Source organism: Exophiala aquamarina, assembly GCF_000709125.1.
Source record: "Exophiala aquamarina CBS 119918 chromosome Unknown aczIA-supercont1.6, whole genome shotgun sequence".
Classification (NCBI taxonomy): domain Eukaryota; kingdom Fungi; phylum Ascomycota; class Eurotiomycetes; order Chaetothyriales; family Herpotrichiellaceae; genus Exophiala; species Exophiala aquamarina.
Window position 1 is genome coordinate 1531514 of NW_013550582.1, and position 21670 is coordinate 1553183.

The 21670-nt window shown below is 49.0% G+C and overlaps 9 protein-coding genes across 9 annotated transcripts; 3 read left to right on the top strand and 6 right to left on the bottom strand.

The window, feature by feature from the left end:
- Positions 1-132: 132 nt before the first annotated feature.
- Positions 133-492, bottom strand: A1O9_07902 (uncharacterized protein; the record flags this gene model as incomplete). The annotated part of the gene is made up of 2 exons (XM_013403457.1): positions 133-187; positions 302-492. The coding sequence occupies 2 exons, from the start codon at positions 490-492 to the stop codon at positions 133-135; spliced, it is 246 nt and encodes an 81-aa protein (XP_013258911.1).
- Positions 493-1629: 1137 nt separating this feature from the next.
- On the bottom strand, positions 1630-3239 carry A1O9_07903 (uncharacterized protein; the record flags this gene model as incomplete). Its single annotated transcript, XM_013403458.1, has 2 exons — positions 1630-2305; positions 2353-3239. 2 exons carry the CDS (start codon positions 3237-3239, stop codon positions 1630-1632), a joined length of 1563 nt encoding a protein of 520 aa, XP_013258912.1.
- A 6589-nt stretch (positions 3240-9828) lies between these two features.
- A1O9_07904 (uncharacterized protein) lies at positions 9829-10518 on the bottom strand (the record flags this gene model as incomplete). The annotated part of the gene is made up of 1 exon (XM_013403459.1): positions 9829-10518. One exon carries the CDS (start codon positions 10516-10518, stop codon positions 9829-9831), a length of 690 nt encoding a protein of 229 aa, XP_013258913.1.
- Positions 10519-10639: 121 nt separating this feature from the next.
- Positions 10640-10972, bottom strand: A1O9_07905 (uncharacterized protein; the record flags this gene model as incomplete). The annotated part of the gene is made up of 1 exon (XM_013403460.1): positions 10640-10972. One exon carries the CDS (start codon positions 10970-10972, stop codon positions 10640-10642), a length of 333 nt encoding a protein of 110 aa, XP_013258914.1.
- A 1137-nt stretch (positions 10973-12109) lies between these two features.
- Positions 12110-12664, top strand: A1O9_07906 (uncharacterized protein; the record flags this gene model as incomplete). Its single annotated transcript, XM_013403461.1, has 2 exons — positions 12110-12153; positions 12241-12664. 2 exons carry the CDS (start codon positions 12110-12112, stop codon positions 12662-12664), a joined length of 468 nt encoding a protein of 155 aa, XP_013258915.1.
- An 86-nt stretch (positions 12665-12750) lies between these two features.
- A1O9_07907 (uncharacterized protein) lies at positions 12751-13196 on the top strand (the record flags this gene model as incomplete). The annotated part of the gene is made up of 2 exons (XM_013403462.1): positions 12751-13054; positions 13153-13196. 2 exons carry the CDS (start codon positions 12751-12753, stop codon positions 13194-13196), a joined length of 348 nt encoding a protein of 115 aa, XP_013258916.1.
- Positions 13197-14250: 1054 nt separating this feature from the next.
- A1O9_07908 (uncharacterized protein) lies at positions 14251-15943 on the top strand (the record flags this gene model as incomplete). Its single annotated transcript, XM_013403463.1, has 2 exons — positions 14251-15185; positions 15340-15943. 2 exons carry the CDS (start codon positions 14251-14253, stop codon positions 15941-15943), a joined length of 1539 nt encoding a protein of 512 aa, XP_013258917.1.
- A 721-nt stretch (positions 15944-16664) lies between these two features.
- On the bottom strand, positions 16665-17821 carry A1O9_07909 (uncharacterized protein; the record flags this gene model as incomplete). Its single annotated transcript, XM_013403464.1, has 3 exons — positions 16665-17071; positions 17117-17571; positions 17718-17821. 3 exons carry the CDS (start codon positions 17819-17821, stop codon positions 16665-16667), a joined length of 966 nt encoding a protein of 321 aa, XP_013258918.1.
- A 1761-nt stretch (positions 17822-19582) lies between these two features.
- On the bottom strand, positions 19583-21595 carry A1O9_07910 (phospholipase C; the record flags this gene model as incomplete). The annotated part of the gene is made up of 1 exon (XM_013403465.1): positions 19583-21595. The coding sequence occupies one exon, from the start codon at positions 21593-21595 to the stop codon at positions 19583-19585; it is 2013 nt and encodes a 670-aa protein (XP_013258919.1).
- Between the last annotated feature and the right edge of the window lie 75 nt (positions 21596-21670).

The following is a 21670-nucleotide window of genomic DNA, read 5'->3' on the forward strand; positions in this document are numbered from 1 at the left end:
GCATTTGATGCCCTGTGAACCGAGATGATCTTTGCCAGGAATAGCAGTCCAATCAATATAAGCGTCCATCTGGAGCCTCAATAGGTGAAGACATCAATGAGAAACTTCCGGCAATGCACCGAATGAAACCATCTATCCGTGAGTCACCTTCTTGACCGTCCCATCCTTATCGACGTGGACATTCAACCTACCGGGCCCGGAATGTTAGCACAATATCAGCAATCAGTTGTTCCATGGCCAAAAGCAAACAACACACAGATAGTCGACCAGGCCGCAGAATCACAGAAAAGGACAAGCATACCTATCAGCAACATGGTCCATAGTGAGCATCGAGTTCTCCTCGACGACGCGGTGGTTCTGCGGCAGGTCCTTCTTAGCGAAGCTGGTCTCGTTGTGCGAGCTGCCGAGCGTCTTGCCCATCAGCTTGTTCTGCCAGTCGGCTGTCGACGATGAAGATTTATCTGAGGTGATCCCCGGGACGACGAGAGGCATCTTGGTTATAATTGAGGTGAGCGGGTATATGATACGATAAGTAGTTATGAGGATGGTGTTGTGGAGATGGATAGCTAGTCGGTGAGATCTAGTTATGAAAAATGGAGAGAAGTCCAGGGCTAGGTGAAGGAAAGGAGACTGGCTAAATAGATGGACTGGACTTGGAAATCCTGATGCCTGGCGTTGAGGTTGGTCAAGATCCGATCTATGGCATCACAGTGGCTGGTGATAGTCGGTACAGACTTTGGGTAGTGGCAATGCATGACGTAGTGCAGCTGGTCACAACCTCGATGAGTGGATAGAGATACAGAAGATGGAGGCCGTCACTGTCAATTCATTTCTGATGCCAGCCGTGAGAGGCTGTGCCCAAATCACTTGACTTATCTCGTGGTACTCCAGAGAAGTCTTCATGGATATTGTTCAAATATCTACTGTTGCAGATGATCAAGCATCAAGTATCAAGGTCCATATCCATCAACGGCTATTCAATGATGGTCTCGAAACGTTCAGAACATCCACTTAAAATTGAAGAGAAGGATTATTCGTATTGTATTGTATCATGTTCAAGCGCATCAGCAGGGGCCCCCCGCTTTTAGTTTCGCTCAACATTGAAAAGGGCGTTGCAAGAATTTTGGATGGGCTGGACATGTTAGCAGCCACGATTCAAACATATTTCCACAGATTCCCTCCCCATGACTCGCTCAGCTTCTGTCTGAGGTTCTACCGTGATTGGTTGCAAAGCCCCCACATGACCGTAACTCAATCGATGCTGTTCAGTGGAGAAGGAAGAAAAGAGAAATCATATAAGTACATTTTTTGAAAGTTACCCATTCCGACCCAATGCTTTCACCCATTTCCATACTTTGGAGATGGAAGGTTGTTTGCAGAATACATAGGATACTCTCCGTGAGTCGAGCTGAGTTGACCGGACCAATGTCCCAGAGAATAACTCGGAACATAAATCGACTCGAAATATCGCGCAACAGCGCTGTGAACTTCTCTGCCAACCGTTGGCAAATATGAGAGTCCATACACGTCTCCATCGTACGGTCGAACAGCTTATTGGCAAATGACGCTGGGTGGTTGATGCCTTGATCTCTGCGTTCGCTATTGTATCGCAAGTTGTCTAATGACAGCTCAGATGTAATCTCTCGCCGCTTTCTGTAGCTCGATCATTCTCCAGCCACGTGTCTCTGGGTTGTTGACTTCTTCTGGTAACCTCGTGACCCCAATGGCATATGTCACCAGTTGGACCTTGTCCTCCATGCCGGCGGCAAGTTCATTGGTCTTTTTATTTCGGTATACATGGACTTCTTGTGTTCGGCAGGTGATGATAAAAACCGGGATATCACCGGGTTCCAAGAGCCTGGCGTTGAGGATGTCGACGTGTCTAATATCCAAGATTCTCCCGTCCGATTTTAATCCAGCCTTGGTATATTGCTCCATCAGGGCTGAATAAACCTGAAACTGTGCAGCGGAGAGCCATAGCTTTAGAGTTTCCACATCGCCCTTGACATACGCGTCCAAAACCTCCGGCAGGATGTACTCTCGCATATCTCGCAGGAAAGGCTCGAGTTGGAAGGACGGATCTATTTCACGGAATTTCTTGATGACCATGGCTGTCTCGTTTTCCGCGAAGAATCCGGCCACGCGATCGGAGATTGATCGAGCCGTTGAGATAAGAGGGTTTTCTGATTCTTCATAGGTGTTTTTCATGTTAAACAGCCCCTGCATGAGTTTGGAGTTTTCCTTGAAATTAGTCCAGGACTCCTTCCATGCAGCGTCTTTGTGAACGGTGACGTTGGTTCCAGCACTACAACATGTCAGGCAGGCCCACCGCGGCTAGAATGGTAGACTTACTTTGGATCCTCGACCAATGGCTCCGCAGGGATTTTGCCAGAAGCTCGGTCTTTCAGTTCTCGAGCTTCTCTTCTCTTCCGCCTCTCCTCTTTCTCAGTCCATCCTCCATATCTCGAACTGCTCCCGTCGTCAATTGCTTCTGAGACGTCTTTAAATGCTTTCGTTTCTCGGATAGGACGAGAGGCCTTTTCAATGCCACGGCCAGTTGCATTGACACCTTCTCTGATTCCCTGCACGACTTTCGTGTCCCAGGTCCAGGCAGCTCCTTGTCCAATCACACGGCCAGTGGTTTTGAGCGCTTCAGAAGTTCCCTTCGTTGCCGCCTCAGACGCTTCTCTGGCTCTGCGAACAGCGTCCGATTCTGTGAATTGTTGAACAGAGCCAGATAGTTGTTTGGTGGACTCGTTCCATTCTTTGGAGGCTTTGAACTCAGTGCGAAGAGTCTCAGTGAAGACCTGCCACGGTGTTTTGTCTCCGTGTGGCGGAGGAGGTGCGTCTTCTTTTGCATCCTTTCCTTCCTTTTCTTTTTCGCCCCTTTCTTTATCTCCTTCCGACTCTGTTTTTTGGTCTTTCTCCTCACTGGCTTCCTGTTTTGGCTGCTCGTTCCTAGGTGGATCTCGGACCTCTTCTTTGGGTTGAGACTGTTGGTATTGTATTTGGGAGGTGTGTAAGGATCGACGTAATATCTGGTTTGAAGGAATGAGGCGAGGAGAGAAGGGTGCGAATGAAATATGGTGTTGTAGAGATGGTGACTGTCTGTTGGGCAAAGTTATTTGTCTGTAAGCTGTTGTTCGCCCATATCGCGCCGCTCGAGAGGAAGCGGCTGATGTCGTGGTCGTCACATAATGACGAGCGGTATGAATCGGTACACGGCGCGACGCAATCATGCTCTGAAAGATATCGAGAGAAATGCGGCGGAGAAGGGGATCGAGAAGAGACCATGAAAGAAAAGTCAAGTTTGCCCGAGCTGGCTTTGCATCTGCGAGAAATCGGATCACCCTGTCGAAAACTGATTTCGGCTTCGGCTTCGGCATACTTGCTTCTCTCGGTGGACACCGCGGAATAGGTTGATGGAGCACGTGATCACAACGTGTGCGGCCGGGATTGTTCATGTCTTTCTTTGTCAATGACGCCCAAGCCTCGGCGTACTACGAATACCTTCGACAATACACTCGTAACGCCAAGGCTGGTTCTGATTTGTATATATAGATTACGATAGCCTTCTTAGTACTTGGAATGGCAACCTACCTTCTCTCGAACCTTACGCGGTACGATCACACAGCAACTCTTGCGGCAAACATTCATTGCGCCACGTATGGGCAACGGCAGCAGCATCAACTACAATTAAGTTGGCGGCACTGAAAGCTCGACGCCACCGCCTGGGAGGCCATCGATCACATTGTGTGGTACAAAATTGAACCTTCATGGCAGATTTTTGACGACTCGGGCCTCTCTCTGTTAAGCGTGCTTGGGCATTTCAGGAAAGGTCGTTGGCCAGCAGAATCGTTCACTTCACCCCGCGAAATAGTTTGGGAATGTCGGTCAACTTCTTACTGCGAATGTGGCACAATGAACCAGCTGTCGTTGGAAGAACACCAGGGCTGGAAACCAAAATTTTTCAAGGCAAGGTATGCACAGGTGACTGAATGGGGGAGCGACAGCGATAGACATGAATGATGAGGTACCATCATTGATCAGGTTCAGTCTAGAAGGATTACAAAGTCCAGCGATCGTCTACCTGTACTTACGGTTGTTGGCCGACAAGTTGACAGGTCGGGTATAATGAGCCGATACCTTACAGGGATGTGGGATTGTTCACTTCCAGAGACCTTTAGGTGGTGCTGCGACTCTGAGAGTGCCACGTTGAGACTCGAGCAACCGGCCACACATTGGTGAGTGCCATCTCTACAAATCCCCTCCTGTTCATGGCTTTCCATCGAAGGGGCCACCGACTCCCTGGAGCCGTATTTTCTACAGCCTTATCGAGATACTGCGAATTGACCATTCACTTGCGGGGAACGATCCGTATGGCCCGTGCTAGAAGGCCAGTATTTTGGTTCGAGGCTACGTCGTCCTAGTCCATCTCTATTAAAATCTAACTAAAGGCAATATACAACGCCACATAATCTCCATTGAGTCTGAAGAACAGAAAGCTTTCCTGATCCTAGGCACCCATCATTCAAAGTGCAAAGCAATGAGCTAGAAAGCCTTGCCTTGCTAGCCCTTGTATTCAGCACATACCAGATATGTGCACTCATTGTCCCTGTACCCAGCACGAGGACGCAGTACCCGCAGCTTGTCTGGAGTAGTAGGATCATTAGGCCCGAGGCCTTTTGGCATGCCTCCTCGGCTAGGTCACGTGCGTGGTTTCAATCGGCGTGGCTGGGTGGATTATGCAATCAACTTAGACTCAATCAGCCAATTCAAGTTATGGCTCTACCGGTTTGTCCGACCATACCACCATCTCATCTGGAGTCGCGACCATATCGGCAGACGGCATCGGACACGAACAGCTGCGAATGTACCACCGACAAGAGCTCCAACGCAGAGTGCGGGTACTCAGTCATGCTCCTCCAGGAGGTTAGACCGTGCATTGGTAACCTCTGATTCTGATTCCGAGTCTGGTCCCTCCATCAGACCCCTCAAAAACTTTCCGCTGACCTTGTCTGCCATTTGTAAATCATCCAGCTCAGAGCGGTCGCGTCGACTGCGAGCTCAGAGCCCTGCGATCCCCTGCATTTCCCTGTAGTTCCAACTCTCGAACAGTATCAGGGTGGGCGGTGGCTCGCTGTCTACTTTATGCTCTGGCCAGCGTTTAAAGACCTCTTCGCGCACTAGTCTCATGGCGATTCCTCTCAACTCAAGAAATTCGGCTTTACCGATCCTCAGATCTTTGTACCGATGATCTACAAGAAACATCAGGGTTGTGTTGATGAGAAAGCCTGCTTCTCGAATCAGCTCATTCCCAGACGCAAAGCGCGTCAGCACTGACGTGTCCGCAGATGCCTCGACACCGTATGAGCTTTCGAGTAGCCGGAAGCCATCGTGCAAGTGCCGAACCCTAAACAGTATGAAGGCACCTCGAATGGTGATGGCTCTTCGAGTGATAAGAGACGACTTCACCCAGATACCATGCTGGCTACTGTGCTCCAGTCGCTCTTGCACGAGAGTGTGCTGGGCAGCGATCTCTCAGTTCTTGGGGTGAAATGCGTAGCCCACCAACATGGAGCGGTAAATATCCTCTTCAGCTTTGTCGCCCCGCTGCATTACATTCTGCAGGCCAATGGTGGCTGCCTTCTCACGCTCATTAATATCGTCCCAGGATGCTCTAATCCTCAAGCCGTCCCTCCCAGAGAGAATGCTGGGCCCCGCACGTGTCATCTGAAAACTTGTCATGAGGTGATCGAGGACCTCGATATATCGTTCACTAGGATTAGGCTCGAGCCAAATTGACCGGCTATACTGCCGGCTGCTGGGTGGCTCAAGACCTCTGAAAAGAGCGAATTCGTCATGTGTACGAACCAACAGAATCGTATCCTCCTCCAAAGTTCTTAGCCGCGCCTTGCGACATATCTCCGCCTCTTCGGCACTGGTGTCGGTCGATCGAAATCCTACGAGCGCCTTGTATCTGATATCGAGCTTGTCTGCGAGCAAATAACGGGACTGCTGGCGGCGAATGCTCCAAATAGCAATCTCAGGACCGCAGTTGCAAGCCACAGCGCTATTACGCCTGATCGATGCAGCCCTCCTAAAAATTAAAAAAAAACTGTAATACGGCCGCAAGGTTCACGGACTCCGTACAGAGAAATTGGATCGATAAGTCATCAATTGGCATTTTCAGCCATTGTATACATTTAGGAGCGTAGTAGTAAGCGACGGATTCCAAAAGTTCCGACCTAACGTCGTTGCTTTCGGGGCCGAAGTTTTCGACAGAAAATAGACGGCCGCACTGCGTGAAAACCGGATGGATCTTGATGCTGCGGTAGCTACTTCCAGCTGATGATGTTACTGGTTGAGCTTGGACAGGTTCCAACCAGCTTGAGCAGAGGAGCACTTCCTCTACATACTGCTGAATCAGCTCCTTGTTGACAAGTATCGATTTAGTTGCCAGGAAAGATACGAGGACTCCATAAACATCTTCACAACATATGTTGTTGAAAATACTAAGTGTTCAGACAACGTAATTCCCAACACCTCGGAATTTCTGTGGAAGACCTCGCTCACCACCTGTCAGCAGGTTTGCTACAAACTCCAAGCAGTCGTGACCCGCAAGGTCGTCTCGATTAGGGTGTACGCACTGGATCTCGATTATTTCGCACCGCTCCTCGAGAGTTCTTCGTTTCAGAGCTAGAGATTCGATGACCGCTCTTATTGCAACCGGACTACCGCCCTATCTTGCGAGCAAGGGTCCTAGATAAGACATGCTGGGTGAGTCTCCGAGATATTCGTCGAATCCAATGCGCTAGAATACTTCGGAAGCATATTCGACCGCGTGTCGATGAGCTAGCCCGGTCAGTTCGTATTGTTAATAATCTCGGAATCCTAGCCAATCTTCCCGCCATCCGGAGGCAATCACCACAAATATGCGCAAAAACATCAATTGACAGACAAGCTGACGCAGTTCACGGCGTTGGGAATCCCTGTGAGCCGGTGTACCTCCGGTAAATGGGTTGCTTAGAACCTCGATACTGTCAATCACAACAAGATTTGGCCTCTGCGCTGAACGGCCCTGAGCATGCAATCTGGCAAAGGTTTGTCTCAGACAAACGCAACAGTAACCATACTGAGCCGAATTTTTCAACTCAAACCACGTATTTTCTTCCACAAAACCATTTTGCACCCACCAAGTCGACAGGTACTTCATCAGAGCCGTCTTGCCAACGGCCGCCATGCCATGCATTAGGACAATATTGGAATCAAAACTACGTAAGAGCTGAGATTCAATGGCGATGATGGTGTTTTCACGACCCGAAAAATGCTCTCTCTTTCGGTGCGTTGGTTTTGCACGTTGTTCAGGTACTTGGCAATATTGGGATAGGAGGCGTATTCCGAAGGACCAGTGGGCACCGACTCGAGAGTTGAATATAGTTGCACACCTAGGTCTGACCTTGTGTACAAAACAGGAACGACGTGATCGGGAAGCTCAACTGTAGCTTTGAATGCAACGCTTCGCAAGTTGTTTAGCTCAATGGCTTGTCGAGCAATGGCAGTCGCGAGTGAAATTCCTCTTCCACGAGACGCAAACAGAGTGCGATAAAAGAAGATGATGAAAACTCTTGTCGTGGCTCAAGTTAACTTGAAGCTCATACTAAGAGCTGTTTGAACACCCCCTCGTACCAGAGACGCGGCTAAATTGGTATTTGGATCCTCTGTCGTGGTGGCTGAATTGCACGCGTTCAAGAACACCAATGGTACAAGATACTGATTCAAAGTCCCAACAATATCTTCCGTCGACTGTTCAAATGTGTCAGCGTCCTCTGAATCATCTTCACAGAGAAACAATAAGAATGCCTCCCCATTGCGGATGATTCCATGGGTATCAAAGTGCACAACATCAAACAAGGGTCCAATACCACCGGAACTCTACCATTTTTCAGTACCGCCACGGATGCAGTTCTTAAAGGCAGACCATGTACCTGGTCGAACAATCTCTAGGTTTACATGTTGTCTCGCATCTTCCGGGAGGCCTGTGATGATATCCACGATGATTGCCGACCCTAAGCTAGGATCGATGCCATCTTCTCCCTCGGGCCTCGATACCACCATGAGAATGTTGAAGGTTTGATGCAATATTTCTGGGGGTTCTCGATTCCTCGTGGAGATTTCAGAGCTTGAGAGTCGACGCCTTACGTGAATAGGTGGCAATTGTAGAGGGTCGACCCAGTGGCCTTGCAGTGTTTCCCAATGTAGGTCATAAAAGGTTGAGGTGGGCCCGCTATCAAAGACCTCAGCTAAGACAAAGTCATTATCAGGATGTGTGCCCCTTTCGATACGAAGGAAAGTCCAGAACTCGAGTTGCGAGAGCAAGCTATCTCGATAGTCATCAAGTTGCCCCTTAGCCCTGTAGGCTCTGCTGCGATCGTACGGCTGTCTTGTAGAGTATTCTTCTAGCAACCATTTCAAGCCTTCTTCGCCTAACAAAGACTGATCCACAAAGAGGTCAACTACTGGTAGCAGTTAGTGGCTCCGGAACAGGAGATGCTAGTATAACACTGACGTTCCACCCGAGATCTTCGCTCTTCGCAAATGAGCTCGACGAGCCATTTGCCCCGCTCTTAAATTTTGATCTCTCTGACCTGAAGCTCCAAAAGTGGTGGACGCTGTTCTGTGAAGGTACTTCTCAAAGAGCCCACGAGGCTGTGCCAAACTCTGTTACCAGAACAACACCACTGGAAAAGGCGGGAAATGTATCTCGTGAAAACGCTCCATACTGATGCTATGTGAACGAGGCATACTTGCAACATTGTCAGATTGTAATGTAGAGCCTCTGCCTGATGTAAAGAGAAGGCCTCGGATGAAGAAATAGTGAACTGTCCTGTGTTGCCAGGGTGGTCGTAATGAGGGGCAAATACGAGGCGTGATCAACTGCACAAGCCTGTACGAGCTTGGCACAAGGTCAGAAAACTGCGGCCGACAACCTGAGATGCATAAAGAAGGACATTTGAATTTCTCCTTAGTACCGGAAGGTAGCAAACAGTCGAAATGCCAAAAAGGCCAGAGTTTGTGCTTACTGACAGGTTACCAGCCGAGGATGTAGCACCAAGGCTGCTTGGTGGCGTGGTGGCAGACATCTTCCATCCCACTCATTACTACCGACCAGGCGACCCGAAAGACGCTCTCAAAATTGAGCCAAGACGAAGACGAAATAGCTGCGGAAGCTACAAGAAGAGGACTGGAGCTTTTAAGTATACCAACGGAAAAGGAAGAGGAAGAAGAAGAAGAAGAAGAAGAAGAAGAAAATACGACTGCAGCGGACGCTACGCCACTTGATCCACTTCAGACGTAGGTCAAGTAAGAAAGGGAGTCGCCGGTGACGGCTATTTAATTAAGAGGCCCACAGTTCCAATCCACAGAGACTGCACTAGCGCAATAAACTTGCCAAGCATTTGATTAAGCAATTTATGTGGGTAACTTCAACACTTCCGCTTCCGGTTTTCGTCTCCTTCATATCATTGTCAACGCACTCATTTATAGTCTTGTTCAATGGCTCGAGCACTTTCACTAAATCGTTTCAAATGGCGTCCATACGTTGCTTATACGACTTTAAGTTTACGTGACTAAAATAAAGAGTAATCACGATTAAACGCTATAACACTCTGTTCGATAGGAAACTTAACCACTTTTTACTCTAGTCTTCTACTTCGATAAATACTCGACTTAGGTATTCTAGCTATAAGCTTCTAGCTGTAACTTCTGAGGACTTGCTGTACCTTTCGGCAGGTGTTCCTTGTGTTGATCGACTTCATCTTCCGATTGTCATCGTCTCAGGGTCCATCGCAACCACTGTGAACAGGCTGACCTGTTTGGTCCACTGCACTCAATCTCATCCACATGTTCTATGGCAGCTTCGCCGGCTTTTGCATAGCCACATTCAAGAAATGCCTGTTCATGTGACTTTCCCGCTGTTTGAAACGATGGGAATTCCCGTGCAGGAACTCCAGAATCGAAAAATTGGTCAATCTCTTCAAGATTTCGGCCCTTCAACTCTGGCATGCAAAACCAGACCCAGACGGGTCCCAGTGCAGCGAATACTCCCCAAATGTAACCAATCTTTGGTCCGAGATTGGCATATGGTTGAGAAAGCGAGTAAGGAGTCCTAAACATGACGACAAATCCGACAACCACATTCATAGTGGTCGCAAAAGCCATGGTCTTGTCACGAAGCGCAGCCGTTCCAGTCTCCACAGTGGTGATATACGCGGCGGGTCCCAAGATTGCGTGGAGGGCGGCGGCGTAGAGGATAAAAGAGGCCACCATTCCATCTGTTTCGGCTTGAGAACTGTTCTTCTTCGAGCCAAGTCCACAGATGAGGCAGAGAAAGAGAGCCTGGATCCAGTTTCCACAGAATGTTATATCATGGCGACCAAAAGCGTCGAGGTCGAGCATACCAATGATTGCTGTAACCACAGAGACGCCATTGTTAATGGCATCATATGCAAACGCCATGGCACCGCTACCGACTTATTTGTAGAACGTGGGACCGTAAGAGCTGCTGAAGATCACGCCTGTGACTTGTTGTAGAGCCATAGTAACTACAGCAATGCTGGATTTTGTTAGACAGGGAGGTTTAATCACGTGCAGCATGTTTATTTACACTGTGCGTCTTCTGTTTCTCTGGTCGAAAAGCTCCACCCAGCCCCCCTTCTTCATAAATTTTACTATCATCTTCTTGGAGTGCTACAAGCTCAAACTCGCACAGGTCGTTCGATGCATCCTCTTTGTGGCGAAGTGGACGAAGCACCTTCAATGCATCTTCAAATCGATCTTTGCCGACAAGCCATCTCGGTGAATCTGGGGTAGAGGGCAACCCAATCATGATAACAATGGCAGGTACTACTTGGGTGGCAGTAGCAATAATCCAGCCTGAGTTGTCCGTTCTCTTAGCCATGAAATTGTTCATGATTCCAGCCAGCCGTGGGGATATATCAAGGGTTCGTAGGTTATCCCGTGGATACCCAAACGTAGAGCGGAAAGCATACAGCTGAACAGACCTATGTCAATTGCTTCAATCTATCTGCTATACAACTCGGTTGTGAGCATCGAGGTGCTTGGGAAATCCTTGCAGATAGAAAGTTTGCCCGAAGCTAGACGGGGAACGCTCCCCTAGAACTCTACTTGCTGATTTCGCCCTCGGACTCTCACCCCATGGGTTAAATCGTAGTTCCTTTTCCGTCGCTTCGTTGACTACTTGATTACCGACTTATTTTCCACATTCTATGCCTAGCATCTTCTTAAAACTGGCAATATGCACCACATAGAACCAGTGTCATCATTCCTTTCGAAGACAGATGATACTTCAGTGCAAAGTTGAAAACATAGTCCGGATAGTTTGCAGATTCTTGATAGGCAAACATGCGAGCACCACATTTCGAGCTTCTCATTTATGGCTCCACTTCTGGAGCTGTTGCAACCGCTACTCAAAGCGCAAAGTTGGGCCGTAGAGTGGCCCTAGTCTCTCTTTTGAGGAGCACATTGGCTAGTAGAGACTTGATAATTTGTCTCCGTGGAATTGAAGCTAATGGAGGTACTCAATGACAGGTGGCATACAAGTGGAAGGGCTTGGGGTGATAGATATCGATAATTAGGTCGAGTTTAAGAACAGCACTACAGTTGCAGGCCTCGCGCTTGAGTTTCACCGCCGTTTGAGTTGTCACTATGGTCGCCTCGACAAATTGGAGCTGGTTTTCCGAGACGGAATCAAGAATCCAGGAGTCTGGGGCTATGAACATAAGTTGCGGAGAAAATAATCAGCCATTGGCTGGCTGAGTACCCGACTATCCAAATCATATATGTATCTCTAGTTCCACATTGATTGAGAGCAATGTTAACCTTTTCGACAGGGAGACCTGGCGCCAGGGAAACCTGTTATCAGCGAGGGAGACACGGTGCAAGCTATTAGATTGAGCAATGGGCGAGTGATTCATGCTCAGGTGAGCTGTGATGGTCTCGATTCTATTCTTCTGCGAAAATTCTTAGGCTTTTACAGAAGCACCATATGAAGGAGACTTCTTAACCGCTGCAGGCATCAGCACTCAGTATGGTCGGGAGTCTGCTTCAGTATATGGGAGAGCCTGGCCGAAAGTAAGAGAAAACACCACTTACACCAGCTGACAGTAGAAATCGATCCCTATGCCATTCCTCGCGATGATTCATCTGGATTACATATAGAATCTCTACTGAAGCATTTGGGACTCCCTGGAACGGCGACAAACACTTCGCAGCTTTCTCCTATCGCCTCCCTCTCACGGACAACATAGCCAACCAACTTCCAATCTATAAGCCAGAAGGGTATGATCCGACCCACTACGAACTGGATCGACGAAAATATAAGGCCGGAGGCACATTGAACACTCCCAAGGTTAGGCTTCCCGGTGGGAAGACCGATCTACTCGGGTCAGAAGCACCCCTTGCCACCGATTTACTGGGTATGAACGATGACTGGGCTCTCGGATCGCAAGTCGCGCGACAAGAAATTTTGAAAGATACAGCAACTTTCACAAAAGGTCTCTTGTACTTCTTTACCAGCGATGAATCCCTTCCGGGGAGTGCACCGTCTCATGAGAGAACAGAACTCATGTTCTGTGCCAGCTAACAAACTACTAGCTCGCATTTCGGCAGGAGTGGTCTAAGTTTGGGTATTGCCTGGACGAATTCCCAGACAATAACCATTTCCCACGCATGCTATACATTCGCGAAGCTCGAAGACTTGTCCCCGACTACATCATCACCCAACAGACTGCGTCTCTCGAGAATGGTGAGCCTCCTGTCGCTGACCTAATCGCTGTGGCGTACTGGCCAACAGACACCCACTGTGTTCGACGTATTCTGCTAGAAGGAAAAGTCCACAACGAGGGATTCATCTTCAGAGACGACCATAAATGGAGGCCTTTTGGCATCGCATACCGGGCGTTGATACCGAAGGTTAAGGAAGCCGCGAATGTCATAACATCAACGTGCCCATCGTCTTCACATGTTGCCTACGGTAAGTTGTTTTCAAGAAGCCCGCTCTTTGCCATCAACCAACGTGGGATGTATATTCTGACGTACCGTGTTACCACGAACGATGCTCATTGCCAACAGTGATCCAAATGGTTGTGCCGAGGGGTACATTCCCGAAAGATTAGCAGGAGCCCCAGCTCTCCCCACATTCCACATTTGATCATGAACACCCCAAGCGGATGATCTGGGGATACGAAATTTGGGATTTGTCCGCAAGCCTTGGCTCGCCTGCTCTATCTCCAGAATGGTCTGGCATCTTGTCGAGGGGCAACAGCTTCGGCCAAAGAAGCCGTCACCGCCATTACCGTGTCCATCCCGATGGAAGTGCTTGGTGGACTCAATTGTGATTATTGTTATTATGAACTATCTATGAGGTGCGGAGAGGATGAACAGTGCATGCGCACCACAGTGCAAGTGATCGCGCTAAGCTTTGCTGCCTCGGTGCGAGAATGCTTAGCAAGAGGCGTAGTTCATGTACCACACCCCAAACTCCGTCACGCGCCTCGTAACGCGGACCGCACAAGGGTTCTTTAGAGAGCGACTAAAGCTGCAGGTTAAGTAACCTAAGCTTCTTTCAACCTTGCTAGATGAGGATGTTGGGCAATGCCCCACAATAATGCTTGGTCGGTTGATCAATTCGTCCAACGTCGACTGTGGACTGGCCAAACGGCTGTGTTCCGGCCTACAGAAAGCTGCAAATCCTGTCTACATCGTGCTGCGGACTTCGTAGTAACTTGAGCAAACGGTCGGTTGGCCGCTCTGTCCATCACGTTGTCGCCCTGGAGATCTATGAACGGCACTCGGCAGCCTATTGTACGTAATGGAGGCAAGTCAAAGTTTCTCGAGATCCTGCCATGGTCGCTTAGTTCAGTAACTGAGCCAACTAATTCAACTGCTTTTCGATAGCTTACCAAGAGCTGCAAAACTCCCTTTGCGTTCAACCCCACTACTCTACGAGTCTGCGAAACCAGAACTGCCGAGCTGCCCTTGTTGTGATCTCCCAGAGGAGATGAAGGTGTTGGGGTTTTGCTCTGTCGCGCATGGAGGTACCTCTTTCTTAGAGTCTTCCCTGCAAAACCAGGATTCATCCGAGGAGGAAGCTAAACCCCAGAAAGTCTATAAAGCTGGCATAACCCGACCACCAAAACGCAAACCGATGGTGTGACAGGATTGCCCAACATGGCCTCGTTCTCACTGATCTCTCTGTACTTACTTCAACTTGGCTCGGCGGCCTCGATTCCCGCGACGCCAAATGCGATTGTTTGCGCGGCCGACTCACGTTATATCACAAACAATAACAGCGACAGCACTGTCTGGCCATGGCAAACCTACAAGTCTTCCGATGCTCAACCACCGATGCTCCAGACTGACAGGACTGGGGAAGCGTTGTTTGACGGTCTATTGGTCTTCGACGTGGCCCCAGGGGGCCCCGCTACAGCTGCTAAACAAATCTCGCCTTATATAATGACCGATACAGGAGACCTAGTCTGGAGTGGACCTGTAGGACCATCCTACAACGTCCGTGTACAAGAGTACAATGGCGCTCGTGTTTTGACCTACTTCTCTGGTGAAGGTACTGCTGGCGCTTCAGCTGTCGTTGGTCATGGCTATGGTGAGATCGTTGTACGAGATACGAGCTATAATATCATCGCTACAGTTTGCCCGCAGTTTAAGAATTTTACGATGGAAACAGGTGTTACTGCAAAATGTCACTCCGACTTACACGAGTCTTTTATTACATCGCGAAATACTATGCTAGTCTCGGCATACAATACTACTCGTGCCGACTTGACAAGTGTAGGAGGACCTAAAGACGGCTGGATTCTAGACTCTATAGCGGCGGAGGTGAACATTACTACAGGGGAAGTACTTTTCCAGTGGAGTCCACTCGCCCATTTACCGATCAATGGGAGTCATTACCCGCTAGCCGGCCAAGGCGTCAATCAAAGTATACCTTACGATTTCTTCCACATCAACTCGATTCAGCTCGTTGGGGAGAATTACTTGATCAACAGTCGCCATTATTGGACTACTTTCCTCGTTAACCCCCAGGGGAAGATTCTATGGGAGATTAACGGCTTGGACGGAGGTGATTTCGGAGAGTTGCCTGAAGGGTCAGCATTTGTAAGTTGGCAAACGACCTCTACTATAATGTGATCATGCCTAATGCCGCACAGTCGTGGCAACACTTCGCCCGTGTCCAGTCGGTTAACTCGACTCAAGCCGTGATCTCGTGGTTCGGAAACAATAACTACCTCCCTGGACTAGGCCAGGCGAAACCCACCCTGGGCGTGACATTGCGCCTGACTCTGCCACCGGATCCGTCATCACCTCCGGTCCTCATAACCAATTTGACCGACCCTCAACTGCGTGTCGACGCGTGGTCCAAGGATCTTTCCTGCATCTGGACAATGGCAACATGTTCATGGGATATGGCTCAGACCCCGTCATGGTGGAATACGGCCCGCTCGAGAAAGGAGAGACGTTGGCCAAAACTCGCTGGAGCGCGACCTTTGGCTATAGCACCCTAATCTCGAGTTATCGCACCTACAAGCAGGTGTGGCATGCCACTCCTGCAACAAATCCCGACCTTGTCGTCCTCGCAGCCGAGATCAACGACCAACTCCACTGCGCCGGGAATTCTACCTATCGGGGATATGTCAGCTGGAACGGTGCTACCGACGTGACAGCTTGGATGGTGTATGCGGGTGCCACCAACGCCTCATTGAAAGCCCTCGGTCGAGCGATGAAGTCTGGCTTCGAGACCGAGTTTGTCATTCCTAATGATGCCGCGTTTGTGCAAGTGGGCGCGATCGAAAATAATGGCAACAACGTGGTGCGAAAGTCACAGGTCGTGGCTGTCGGTAAATAGATCTGGCGATAGCAATACTGAGGTTCGGAGATCCTCACATCTCTAAGCTCGCTGAAAAGGGGGACGAATAAACATTCGTGAAAATTTCTTAGTCAAGTAGCACTACAACACAAAAATAAGACTCGCACATCTTGAGGAAACTCAACATTAACATGCGGCTGCCCCAGGCGTCTGGCACTAATGTCTCGACTCGTTCAAATGCAAGCTCGTTTTCATGTCAAGCTAGTCCAATGAGATAGTGGGACTACCTCCTTGCAGAACAAAGTCCCATGGTCGACTTCCATGGTGGGATGTTAGGAATTGCTTTAGAAACATCAAGCACCCCACAGTTAAATATTTCTGGCCGCCAGTACACATCATTAGGTTGTCAAGGATTCTCAACATCGTGGTCTTGAATAGCGAGAATCCTGTAGCGGGATGGTTCCCATATGAAAGTAGGTGACTCCTTTCGGGTGACTTTGGACTCTGTTCAGCAACTTCGCTTACAGATACCCCGGCATTGACGCCCTACCACCACCACAATAATATGGGGTGCTGCGCAATTTTTATTGCACGTGCCTAAGTTATGGAATGTCTAAACTCTCTGGTGTGATGCATCTTATTATCAATTGATCATTATACACCCTCGAGTTTACCGGCCTAGCTCTTTTCTGAATCTGTAAAGCACTGGAATCCTGGTATCATGTTGGATTCTATCACTTCCTACTCACGATTGACCTCTCTAAAGCTCGGTATGATCAGGTTGACCTACGGTTGAGGGGTTCAAAACAACGTCGGCGTTCAGAAGCTTCGGGCGGAGAACAGAGTAGGGAACATCTTGGACCGGTGAGAAGGTGTTGACTGCGATGGGGTTATTTGCAGAGGCCTCGACAGAAGGATATGCGGCGGTCTTTGCTGTAATGATGAAATCGTCCTTCAGCAGTCTTCTTCTGTCCCTTAAGTACATTTTCCGAGAGAAGTGATTGTTGTCAGTAAACCCATCTTTGGCATATCCCCATTTACTCCATTCAGCACGAGTTTCACTCGGCATCGAAGGGTCGTTGGCAAAGAAATACAGCTGGCCCTTTTGCCACTCGGCGAGAGAGTGCGTCAGCTCATTTCGAGTATTCCAGTAGCCCTCTGGATAAGCTGCAAAGTTCAGATATGCATCCAGTATTCAACAGGTTAATTTACTAAGGGTTCTGCCAGGGAGGTCAAAGCCAAGACCAAGGGTGGTACTGCCAATTGTATCGGTCTTGAGATTGCGGATGACAGGATCAGGGGTCAAAATTTTACTTCCAGAGGCCACATATCGAGACCAGAGGATATATTCGGAGGCATTGTAGCTGACAGGCTTGCTGAAAGGAACGAGGTTCGACATGACATTTGTCAAGCACATCCTGGAGACATAAGCAGATAGGGTTTTGTCGCTATACGAATCGAGGGTCAGCAGGTTTTGCGTGGGATTGGCATGGAGGACATACCCGGCTCCAAGTTCACCAATTGGCTCAGATTTAACAGTTGGTATCAGGCCACTAGAGGGACGCCCAGGGATCACGTAAGGGTCAACCGGGACTGTAAGTTGGGAAAATGTGGTGTTCACGTGGATTCCGCCGTTGACTTCCCGAAGGTCGCAGAGGACTCTCGTCCTATTGTGGTTGTCACACCTGCAGCAGCCAGAAAGTTCCCTTCAATTGTTGCATCAATGAAAATCTTGGCTGAGAAGTTTTGGCCTTGATTGGTGATGATCGTCCTCAGAGTGCTTCCCTGAGCCGGTCAATCGACAATAACGAACGCTCGGCGATCATAATACAGACCTCTTTTGGATACCGATGCTTCGCTCTGCTTGAGATATGTACTTGGGAAGATTGCAACATTTTCTGCAGCTAGCCAGTCCATTAGAACAAGTTCTGCAAAATGACTCTCAAATCGCCACAGTGTCTTGTTCTTGGTGTGTTTCGCCCAGGCCAGGTCGAAAGCTTCAACTTCCCCTTAATGGATGCTAATGCGACGATAAAGCTCCAAAGCCAATGATCCGATCGCGCGTGACTTCTGTAACTCTGCTTACCTTGGTCAGCGAACGCCGATATCTAGATGCATAGGGGCTAGGTACCTGGGAGTCAACATCAGACGGCTCCAAATCCGTCAACAACAATTCCACCGATATGGGCAGAAGGTTAAATCAGTGCGACTTTTCGATCCAGGCGAGAAAGCTGTATGGCAGCAGCAAAGCCACCAGAGGTTCCACCATAAACGACCACATCAAAACTGTCCGTACTCAGTGGAGACCCCTTGGTGCATGCCAATAGTGTCATGAGACCGCCTAGGAAAGAGCACCAAGCCAACATTTTCGGAATTGCGATAGATGTGAGATGAAACAGAGAGATATGTTCTCCTTCTAAGGGCTTCGTGTGGTCGGACCAGGGATTTGAATCCATTTGCTTCGGATTTGCCTCGACTGGTATTGAGACATTGCTTCACATGCCGACTGAAAGGGACGATATGTGGCTAAGATTTCAGCCGATCAGCTGGAAGAATTTGCATTGATGGTGGCAGACACACCCTCACTGCTCTCGGAATTAGAGTATGAGAGCCGGGGAAGAACAAGACATGAGGTTACACGGAGCACCCTCGCCATATTAATTTGAAGCTGTTCCAAATATCGTGGGGTAAGAGATGTTAGATGCTAACACATGCAGACAGAGCACGCCGATGGTGATCCCTCACCTGGTTCAACCTGGGTGAGCTAGGGGTCCCGGACCGGAGGTTGGGAGGGGGCCACACAGCGGCATCACCGTCGTCCCGATTCGGGGTAAGACGTGTGTAGCTTTCACAACGCTTCAAGGTTTGGGAACACTGTGGGCGCCTCGCCCCGGATTGAAACGTAGGTATACCGCCCTACACGGGACACTGCTACAAAGCTTCTCCAAATCTGTCCCACCAAGTGCCACCTTCGAAGGCCTGGACGCAGATCGCCGACGGGCCTGTATAAGGCACTTATACCAAGCCCCACCGCTCCCTGAAAATGAGCACAGAATTACAAACCATTATGTCATAGCATGGCAAATAGAACTAATGATGATTTAGGGAAGGTCGCCAAGCATTAGGGAAGAAAACTCCTTCACACCTCCCTCCCGCTTCCACTTTTCTTCTCCTTCACATTATTGTCCAGGCACTCATTTATACCCTTGTTGAATGCCTCGAGCACTTTCACTAAAGTGTTTCCAATGGCGTCCACACATTCCCGAGTGACCGAGATCGAACAGTGCCATCCTAACTTGGTGCACCTGCCCTTCTTTGCGGCCTTTTGGCCATGATGAAGTAAGGTTAATGGTGTCCTCAATTCGCTTTTGGCTCACAGCCTTACACTTGATCATGCTTGTCATCCCATACGTGAAATGTCTTTGCACCCTTGATATTCTTCTATCACTGTAAAACAGGAGGGATTGAGGAAACCTCCTGCACCTTTCCTTGTACATTCCAGCTTACTCATGCTGTTCCCGTGAAGGGAAAGACTTGGGTAGACATACATGTGATTCCTCGCGTGATAACCACGATCTCCGGAGCCCACAGGATCTACGAACTGCTATTTATATTGGAGAAATGTTCTCCACGTCACATTATCTTCTCCAGCAAACCTCTCTCCCTGACTACTCTTGTTTAGACGTGATATGTCACACTATATGCTTGGAAGTAAACTGGTACGCTACTTCCTACTACACTACCCCATCTGCTGATGGAGAGGAATTTCCCATCTTCTCGTTGCAAAGCGTAGCCTTGACTAGCATGGAAAATCACGGTGTATTCTTGAGCGTCAGCCTCCTCACGGCCACAGAATTCTCCAAAGATACCTCCAAGATACCGGCCATCCTTTGCGCTGCTGATTTTAAATTTGTTCCCTCCCTCAGCCAAGCTGTGTACAATCCAACGCTGAGCGATGTCCTCGTGCCGGGAGGTCGGTTTAGTTGCCTCAATGTAGCGACCGCCATTATTGCTCAACGACCAGTCGCCGAGTTCGAAAACAATGTACCGCCCCTCAGTCAATGCACCTCGCATGACCTTAAAGCCTTCTTCAGATAATCTTGGTACGTCCTTGGGATCGATTTGGCTGTCCAACGGAACACGAGGTCTTGCGTTGGTGAACTTTGCCAAGCACTCAAAACTGCCATGATAGTATGCTCCCTGAGCATCTATCGTAGGTGCCGGGGCATTTGAGATCTCGGGTATTGAATAGTCTGGATGGTCGAAATCAAATGCATTGACAAGGTTTGACATGTGCTGCCGACGCCAAGGGACCATTTGATTGGTGACAACGTTTTTGCCTTGTGCAGCTAGCCATTCTTCAATGAACAAGATTTGAGAATTATGGTCAGCATGCTCTGTGAAAACAGCACCAGTCTTGGTACGCGTCCACGGGGAAACGATATAGAATGGTACTCGAAATCCAGGTCCGGTATAAGTCTGTCCAAGGACTCTGTCTGGATCGTCAATCCATTCCCCTGCAGTGCCAGGGGGGGAGTGATACGGCACAACATGATCACCCCAACCCCCAGTCTCATCGTAAGAATAAATGAGCACTGATTTGGACCAGCTTGGTCCCTGAGTCACGGCCTCAAGAATCCTCTTTTGCAGCCATGCCCCGTCTCGTGGTGCCATTGGTGCGTGTTCCGAGAGCTCCATTGGACCAACAACGATGGACACGCTAGGAAGTGTGCCGTTGGCTGCACGAGCATAGAACTTGCTAAGTGATTCACCTGCGACGCCCTTAAGATGCAGACTACTGTCGTTCGCTGCTTTTTGAAACTGCCCAAAATACGAGAGGGCATTGTCGTCAAAGTTATCAATGTCTTGGAAAACCGACCACGAAACCCCGGCGTCCTCATAATGCTCAGGGACGGTTTTCCACAGGAGAGGGTAACAATTGATACCTCCATCATCACAGCCTGGAACAAAGTTGTTGTCGATGTACGGGTTCCCTCCTTGATTAGGGGTTTGTGGAGAGCCTGGAGCATTTATGGAGCCCGACATCCAGGCTACACGATTTGGAGCAGTTGAGGCAATAATGGATTCTTGATACATGTCGCCAATGATCCATCCATCGGCAATGTCATATTGAACAGGAATATCCGATCTTTTGAAGAAGCCCCAACTCCATGCTGTGTTGTTGGTCGCCCATTGATTGTTGAGGCCACCATTAAGAGCAGCTTGATTATCACTCCAACCATTATCACCTGCCACCATACACTGTGTCGATTCGGTGCGATTGCCGCCCTCCCAGTTGAGGTAAAATGGCAAAAGATACTCGATATTGTTGTTGGAGGTTTCGTTTAGTTGCCACTCAGTTTGACCTGTCATGTTGAGTTGGGCATTAGGATTGCCTGTCACATTCGTGTCCACATTTTGTTGCCAGACAGTTCTACCATCTGGATTGACCTGGACATTTGGATCAGAGAACCCACGAACACCAGCCATCGTTCCAAAATAATGATCAAAGGCCCTGTTCTCTGATCGGTAATCAGTATATGGGTGCAAGACAATGGGTCTTGGGGGATTACCTTGCATGAACAAGATGACATGATCAATGTCCGCAAGGGAGCCGGAGTTCACTTGCACAATCCTGCCTGCGAATATCGCCAAAGACGTTCTCCAATAGTTCAACGAGACGGCAACCATGACTGACAGATAAGACTTACGCACCTGCGGTGGAGATGGCCACGGACTAAGCAGAGGCTGAGATGTCTTTCTGTA